The sequence below is a fragment of the Priapulus caudatus genome, unplaced genomic scaffold (genome assembly GCF_000485595.1).
Source record: "Priapulus caudatus unplaced genomic scaffold, Priapulus_caudatus-5.0.1 Scaffold246, whole genome shotgun sequence".
NCBI classification, from domain to species: domain Eukaryota; kingdom Metazoa; phylum Priapulida; class Priapulimorpha; order Priapulimorphida; family Priapulidae; genus Priapulus; species Priapulus caudatus.
In genome coordinates this window covers 102,059-110,802 of record NW_014577307.1, presented here as the reverse complement: position 1 = coordinate 110,802, position 8,744 = coordinate 102,059, and the positions used below count along the sequence as shown (strand labels likewise).

Here is an 8,744-nt window from a genome sequence, read left to right as displayed (position 1 = left end):
CCACCCACCCCCGGAGAGATGAGAAGTTGACAGTTAAGTAGTAAGGCACCCCCCATTCAACCCACCCACCCACCCCGAGAGACGAGAAGTGGACAGTGAATTAGTAAAGCACCCCCATCCAACCACCACCCACCCCCGAGAGAAGAGAAGACGAGAAGTATACAGTGAAGTAGTAAAGCACCCCCATCCAACCACCCACCCACCCCCGAGAGACGAGAAGTTGACTGTGAAGTAGTAAGGCAACCCCCATCCAACCACCCATCCACCCCCGAGAGACGAGAAGTTGACTGTGAATAGTAGGCACCCCCCATCCAACCACCCACCCACCCCCGAGAGACGAGAAGTTGACAGTGAAGTAATAAAGGCACCCCCCATCCAACCACCCACCCACCCCGAGAGACGAGAAGTTGACAGTGAAGTAGTAAGCCCCCCCCCCCCATCCAATCAGCCACCCACCCCCGAGAGACGAGAAGTTCGACAGTGAAGTAGTAAAGCACCCCCATCATCCACCCACCCACCCCCAAGAGAACGTGAAGTTGACATTGAAGTAGTAATGCACCGCCGCCGCTAATCTACTAATATTAGCAGGGGTTAATATAGCTCTAGAACTATAGCTATTCGCTCTGCCACAGGCACCTGTGGCAGAGTGAAGGGCTATAGTTCTAGAGCTAGGGTTAATAATGACAATAAGACAACTCGTAAGACAAAATGTAGTGAAATCAATATCCAATACGTGTCAAACTCATTTGTCATTATTAACTCCTGGTATTAGGGGCCGTGCTAGGATATTAGGGGACACGGCTTCGCACGGGATTCGTGTTCTTGGAAGTTAAAGGGAGAGTTTACTCTAAGTTCTAGGGTTAGTTTTCAGCTAATTTAGGTTATAATTACGCTACATAAAAATGGTTCAATCACCTTAGAATATTATTAAAAATGTTTTAAAACTAACAAACTACAGTTTGATTACAACGACGTGGCGCCACTCAAAGCGCATGAATCTGATAAGTTGCGCAAAACCACTTTCCAGCCAAGGCTACAGACGAGGGTTTTCTTATTTATTCATTTTAAAAGCAAAAGGATTGTAATATCTTATAAACGACATATAGTTTCAGTTATAATATGGATAAATTTGTCCTAAAATGGAATATCGTTCGGTTAAATAGCATTTAGGTATAAATATAATTGCACTTTTGTGATTAGCCTCGGTCTGTAACCTGCAAAATAAATGAGCAAATACGCAACTTTTCGGGGTGCAGCACGTCGTCGCGTGTCATGGCGCCGTTCAAATTTCGTAGCGTTGATGTGTAAATAATTATAACAATTAAATTAGGTATTTGGTAACAAATACGTGTTTGGTATAGACGATATGTTACTACAGTAAGTACAGTTGTATGCAGTAAAATCCTAGAGGCTACTGTCCCTTTAAGACTAAAATGCTGCTGGTGTTGTGCATTATAAGCGCGAAGAGTTCTGGGCCGGCCCAACGTTGTTTTTACTCGCCTTGGGCTCGACTGGACGTGTGCGAGTTTTCACATCACTGCATGCCCAGAAGCGCATTGTGTCCCATTGTTGGTCAAAGGTAACGAGGTGGTCAAGCGGGTGTTGTGAAAGTCGGTTCAAGCTGCGTGGTTAGTTACAAATAGAGAACGGATAGAGTACGTAAGTGATTAATGTAGCTGTAGTTGCCTGCGTGCTGCAAGAAAGCTCTAAATAATGAGTAGAAGACATGGTATGGTCTGGCCAACAATTGCGACACCTCTCGGAAATATGCGAAGCGCAGATAGAAAGTGCAGCTCGTAATGTGCATCTCGTAATGTGCATCTCGCGGGTATATACTCGTGGGAAGAAGGATGAGATGAAATAGCAGTGATCTCTAGTGATCTTTTGACCATATTGTACGTGTAATTTAATCATTTTAAGGTTTGGGATTTATAATATTTATTATTAATTATATTATAGTACACTATAATATAATTAATAATAAATATTATAAATCCCAAACCTTAAAATTATTAAATTTTAATTGATCATGCATTTAAAGACACAAGTTAAGGGAAAGTTGCATTAAATGTTTGGTTATTAGTTCAACTTTTTAATTTACACAATATATATCGTGCCAACTAGCTGGCAAGTGTGGAATAAAGTTTCTTGTGATGATCACTTTTTAAACGAAACGTTTAAAGAAAAGTAAAAGCGTTGCATCCGCTACGGTCGCAATCTAATAAAGAGACATTAGAGACATTTCCCACAAGGTCGCGCAATCGAGTTCCCACTCGAGTGGTGGTGGCAAAAACAACACTTCATCCAGCGATCTCGAGTTTGTAGTGCGAAATTGCCGTCGAGTGCGTGCCGAAGTAAGTGGTCTTCAGTTTGAGATGTCGACCACCTAGAAAGGCCATGAGGAGCTCTCTAGCGCGCGTGCGTTGGGTCTGCAACGCGTGCGTTTCCGTGGCCACACATCGTCCGGTAAGCGCGAGCGACGAGAACGAGGCTAGGCGAGAATAGGTGAGTCGCCACCGACGCCGCCGGTCACACGGTTTGCGCAGCGAGTACGTGTTGTCGTCGACGAGTGCATTGTGGAAGGTGCCGGACGTGGCGGACGGACGTGACGCGGTCGGATGGATGCGACGAATCGCGAGCGAGTGCGACAATGGGATGCTGCCGCAGAAGCGACCACCACCGCTGCCAGTGGTCAAGTTCAGGACCGAGTCTTCTCCAGGAAGCTGTTACTGATGCCAGAGTGGTTGACAGCTAAGAGAGTGGTCTGTGACGAATCTTGCTGCGTGGTTCCTGAGCTAAGCCTGTTCTAAACATCGGCATTCGAGGGATCGGTGGTTGGAGCTACTGTAGTGTCACATATCGGAATCGTGGGAGATCGGGGGAGCGTCGCGGCATGCACACTGACCGACGCAGGCAAGGAGCGAACGACACGAGAGATTGAGGGATCATCGCGGCACGCACGCTGACCGACGCAGGCAAGGAGCGAATGACACGAGAGATTGAGGGATCATCGCGGCACGCACGCTGACCGACGCAGGCGAAGAACGGACAACACACGAGAGATCGAGGGATTATCGCGGCGCGCACGCTGACCGACGCAGGCAAGGAGCGAACGACATGTGAGATCGAGAGATCATCGCGGACGCACGCTGACCGACGCAGGCAAAAAGCAGACGACACTCGAGATCGAAGGATTTTCGCGGCACGCATGCTGACCGACCCAGGCAAGGAGGCAAACGACACGTGAGAAGCGAATAACACTCGAGATCGAGGGGAGCGGCACGGCACGCATGCTGACCGACACAGGGGAGAAACGGACGACACGTGAGCATGGGCAGCAGCGAAAAGCACAGGAGTACGGGCTCACCTACCAGCAGGCGACTAGCATCTACAGTAGCAGCAGCGACCTGCAACAGGTATATAGGGTGATCCATTAGGAGTAAAATCTTAATCCATTAATGGTTAGGGTTATGTTATAGTTAGGTTAGGGTTAGGATTATCAATCATTAATCATTAATCATTGAATCATTAATGATATCAAAGTGGGAACACTCCTAATGGAGCGTTATTCGCGTATATCATGCCTTCATCAGCATGCTTACAACATGCTCCCCCTCCCTCCCCATCCTCCTCTCTTCACAGAATCTGCCTCTAGGCAACTCGTTATATGGATGCGATTTCTCCTGCGAAATGCCCGTCAGTCCTTGATGTGGCACTGATGTAGTGATACTTGTATGCGGTGCTTTTGTGAGATCATAATGAATCGCTGCCGAGTAGTTATTATACGAGTAATGGAGTAGGAATATTCTTGAGGATTTTTTAATGCAAAAATGTTAGCGAAGCGAGTCGTGAGTGGGGGGCACTGATTCTTCGCATCGGCGGCGATGATGCGTGAGATGTTTCCGTCAAGTTACGATGCCTCTAGCCACACGCGTCATCTTCAGGGCTGGAATGGCATGTCACGGCCTTCCTGTAATCGACATCCCAATAGATGGCCTTGAACGGGGGAAAACAATTTTGCGTGGCTGATTCTAACATCGCGTGACATTTTTTAAGGCACGAGACTATCTAAGGAACGTCTTTGCGAACTCGTTAAGAGAGAGCTCTCTCGCATGGTGGGAGAATTTCGCTGTTAGTGGAAGAGAACGCCATTTGGCTCTCCTCCTTGACTATATGCCAGAGTAAACAATTTCGAGAAGATGGGTCAATCAAGCGGGTTTTGTACGCGTCTCACGCGAGCGGCACGACAGTCGCCACCACCTCGCGCGTATTGTGTGAGTATAGTGTAAGTGTTGTATAAACTCGCAGCCGGAGTATGGCGTGTGTCACATGCGTACGCGAGGGAAACGACGAGACACGTGCGAAGCGCTGTGTGTGTGGGAGGAAAAGGACTCTGTAAAAAAACACTGTCATCGCATCTGTCCAAGCAAAGGCGCAAGGCTGTCAAGACACCGTGTGGATATGAGCCAAAAATAGTCGAGGCACTGTGCTGACATATAAGCGAAAACTGTCAACGCACCGTGTGGACATGGGACGAAAATAGTACTGTGCGCGACTAATCAAAGAAACTGCCAAGGCAACCGTGCAAGCAGGGGAAAAAACTTGAGACGCCATGCAAACGGTGGCGAAAACTTAAGACAACTGTAAAAAAACAAATGTGAAAACCTGTCAAGACAACCGTGCAAACGGAGGAAAAAAAAACATTCGGACAGACTTGAGCAATTAACAAACAATCAAGTCACTGTGCAAGCAAAGGCAAAAAACAATCAAGTCACTGTGCAAGCAAAGGCAAAAAACAATCAAAGTCACTGTGCAAGCAAAGGTAAAAAACAATCAAGTCACTGTGCAAGCAAAGGCAAAAAACAATCAAGTCACTGTGCAAGCAAAGGTAAAAAACAATCAAGTCACTGTGCAAGCAAAGGTAAAAAACAATCAAGTCACTGTACAAGCAAAGGCAAAAAACAATCAAGTCACTGTGCAAGCAAAGGCAAAAAACAATCAAGTCACTGTGCAAGCAAAGGCAAAAAACAATCAAGTCACTGTACAAGCAAAGGTAAAAAAACAATCAAGTCACTGTGCAAGCAAAGGCAAAAAACAATCAAGTCACTGTGCAAGCAAAGGCAAAAAACAATCGTGTCGACCGTGTTCACGCAAGCAAAAAACAAAAACAAAAAACAACGACAAACCGTCGGGCGCGCCGCGATGGCCATCGCATCGTCCCCGGCGACGGACGGGGCGGGATGCGACGGGAGTGCGACTGAGAAGTTGCCGGCAGCGGCGGCGGAGGAGGATGTCATCACGGAGTCTCCCTATGCAGCGACGCGCGCGAGCTGGTCGGCGTACGCGTACGCGCGCCAGCCATCCCAGCCCCTCCTTCCCGGACTCCGCTCCGGAGACCTGATCCTGGTTAGTCCCTGCTTTAGTCTAATAATAATATCATGGTTCGCACAGTCCTCGAAAAGCCTTGAATTTGATGGGAGAGTCCTTGAAAAGTACTTAGTAAATGTTGATTTTGTGCTTGAAAAGTCTTTGAATTTCCTGAAAATGTCCTTGAATTTTTAGAAAGAATCTTTGCCTGTAATAAAAAGAAATTTTGTACCATCAATAATGTGCAAACCTCAATAAAAATTATGTTAAATGAGCTTAAAAAGCTATAGACATGATAGACAGTTAAATGATGATCACAAATTACAGTAAGTCAGTAAATCAGTCAGTAAATCAAGGTATGTTGTAGAAGTGACAGTGTTTAGAAGGGTTTATTAATGTGATCCAGGTTAGTTTTAGAGGTGACATGCAGTGATTAAGAATGGGGATATTGAATTAATCCAGGTATGTTTGTTCTGTGTATGAATTCCGATAAAATGTCTGATAAAATGTCCTTGAATTTCATATAAAATGTTCTTGAAAAGTTCTTGAAAAAAATTTCAGTCCGTATGAACCAGACTATCCTTGCTGCTGTCTGCGGCGGCTGCCGCGATCTTTTTTGGCTGAATAGCGGCATCGGGTGGGGTCGAATCGCGGGTTAGTCCCCGCTTTAGTCTATTCTCGCTGTGTCTGCAGGGATCTAGGTGGGACTCGACTGTAGTTCTCTGAGCTGTGCACTGACTCGCGCGCGGTAATTTTTTTGACTGAATAGTGTCACCGGATGTGGTAGAACTGATAAACTATGCATAAAGCCTCTGTTTTTCGCCCGTTCAGTGCTTTCCAGGGTGCGGCAGCTCCGGTTGTGATGGTTTAGCTTGGAACGTATAATTGTGAAAGGACATCATTTGTAGTCATTTACAGGAAGCTAACATTACAGCTGACTGCGACTAGCAGACTGACAGTATCATGAGATTGGGAAGCAGGGTGATGTGACGCAATATGAAGCAAAGAGAGATGGTATAGAGGCCATGAAAACGAACAAATTGCCTGTGAATCTTGTGGTTTATTTGATGAAATTACGATCTGTTTAGTTATTCATATTTGCCTGTGATTTTGGGTGATTGCCCATTTTACGTGATCGTTTTATTCTCGTATCTTTGTTCTCGTGTCCCTGTCATGGATGTGATGCCAGCATGACAGTACGGCACAGGTCAGCGCTGCGATAACATCGGTGATACATGCGTTGCTCTCGCTCTCTCTTCAGGAAATCTGGGGCTACAAGAAGCACCGAGTAAAACACATGCTGACATGGATGGGAATCGTTCTCACGCTGGGCATGCTGCGGCTCGTTTTCCACTGGCTACCGCAGTACTACGTGAAGGCATCGCATCAGCAGTGCCCCCTTGAGGAAGCCGAGAAGATTTTACTCAGGGTGAGCGGCGTGATTTGCGACCTTCGCTAACGTCGTCAGACGTAAGCCGTGTGTTTGCGTATAGGTGCTCAGAGCTGGGTGCTGTCTGGTAGCGATGTATCATTGTTCCAAGTAACCGAGAGCTGTAACTAAAATGTTCCTAATATCTGCCGTGGCGAACAATTGTTCTGTTCTGGCAGGTGAAAGGTTATACGTCGAATGATAGAGATCTCCGATCATAGATAAAATAAAAATATACATCATATTTTCCTATTATATATATCCTATATGATCATATTTCCTATATATCATATTAACTCCAATCATAGAACGCCGTGTTATTACTGCATGACCAAGGTCATCACTCAGCTCATCATAGAAGTTAATATGTTTTCTAAAAATAACAACGATAATAGTAATAATCATAATAATAATAATCATAATAATGGTAATAAATAAGCATAGTAAATACTAATAGTAATAATATTATAAGTAATAATAAAGTAATCAAATGCTTTCCTCTATGCAGGATCAACATTTCCAGTGGTTCATTCATGACGTGCACATCATTACACCTCCCGAAGATCCGAGCAGGTAACAAACGAAATCGTCTCGAAAAAAAACTAAATTTGCAATTAATTTCAGTGAGTTGGGAGTCATTTAAAGTTTTTCGAGATCGAGATCGCGAGTAATCATTTCCTTCGCTATTTCTCGAATCATGATTGTGGCAGTGGAGTGTAGAGTCAGGACGACACTGCTAGCGGCCTTCGTCTTGTCGTTGTCGGCGTGTTTAGTCGGTCTTGGGGCAAGCGATGAAGCAAGCTGACCCGTGCGTAGACGTAAGGCGTTCTTGCTTAGATCAGATCCTTTATTGAAAGTCGCCTGCAGCTCCGTGGTTGACTATGAAACATCCGGAGGACGCAGCATCGCGATGCATTGGCTTTAACGCTGGCGATTTCGACGACGAAATTACGGGTGCTAATTCAGAGTCTTTACCGATTTTCTCGGTCTTTCTATCGATTCTTCTATTTTTTTTCGCTAGCCGCCACTCAGCCGATGTGAGCCTGCATCAGATGGGGGAGGTGGCTCATAAGCCTTACCTCGTGGTCCCAGGCAAACAGGTAAGTCGGTTAACTATACACCCACTGTGTTCGGTCATGTCTGGTTTTTCAAGGTTTGGCCAGTTGAAACGGGGGTGGGGGGAGGCGGTCAAGGGCGGCACAAATGCATGTGTGCGTTAACGCACACGTGCCTTTGTGGAATGCTTAGCGGCGTTTAGAACTGCCTCGCGGCAACCCGGGGGGGTTACTTACCGTGATATAGGGGCATCTAGCAGTGATCAGTACCTAACATTAATGAATGAGGTTGCGAAAGACTAGCTACTGTCTGAAAGGGGTTTAAAACCATCTTAGCTTGCTTACATTATCGATGACGTGATTCACATTTAAATGTGGCATTTTATAAACCCAAAAGGGAATCATTATAAAGCTTGTCCTCTGGCATTCCCCATTGAAACGCTGCATATTTACTATTATAAATATTTTTCTTCATTTATTATTTATTTCTGTGTATTATGTGCAAGAGAGCAGAATCATTGTGGGAAATTACGTTAATCAGTGGGAGGACTCAACAGCTGATGCGTTGGTTATGCGCGTAATAAACATAAATAATTTATATTTCTTTAAAATATTTTTTTAGTGTATGTTCACTTATTTCAAAATTTCATTTTTGCTACATGATGGGATATTACAGTGGCAGTTAATAACAGATTTATTCATTTGTGCTTGCAGTTTGACTACCGTTAGTTATGTCACAAATATATGTGTACAAGATATGCTAGTCACCGGATAAGAGTTCATAGTAGTGCATATGTGACCCGTGTCCCGGCTAACGCTCCATTAGGAGTGTCATTAATGATTAATGATTAATGATTAATGATTGATAATCCTAACCCTAACCCTAACCCTAA

At 45.1% G+C, this 8,744-nt stretch overlaps 1 protein-coding gene across 3 annotated transcripts in view; it reads left to right on the top strand.

Annotated features, from left to right (window-relative positions):
• The window catches only part of LOC106807988 (probable cation-transporting ATPase 13A3), a 35,516-nt gene that overhangs the window by 257 nt on the left and 26,515 nt on the right, over window positions 1-8,744 (top strand). The window contains exons 1-4 of one of the 3 annotated variants that reach the window (XM_014810526.1): window positions 3,351-3,416; window positions 6,629-6,796; window positions 7,305-7,369; window positions 7,818-7,896. In XM_014810526.1, the coding sequence (XP_014666012.1) occupies window positions 6,665-6,796; window positions 7,305-7,369; window positions 7,818-7,896 (276 nt within the window). In that variant the 5' untranslated portion in view covers window positions 3,351-3,416; window positions 6,629-6,664. Of the gene's footprint in view, window positions 1-3,350; window positions 3,417-4,835; window positions 5,407-6,628; window positions 6,797-7,304; window positions 7,370-7,817; window positions 7,897-8,744 lie in introns of those variants that run through there. The other 2 variants (XM_014810525.1, XM_014810527.1) reach the window with 2 other exon arrangements.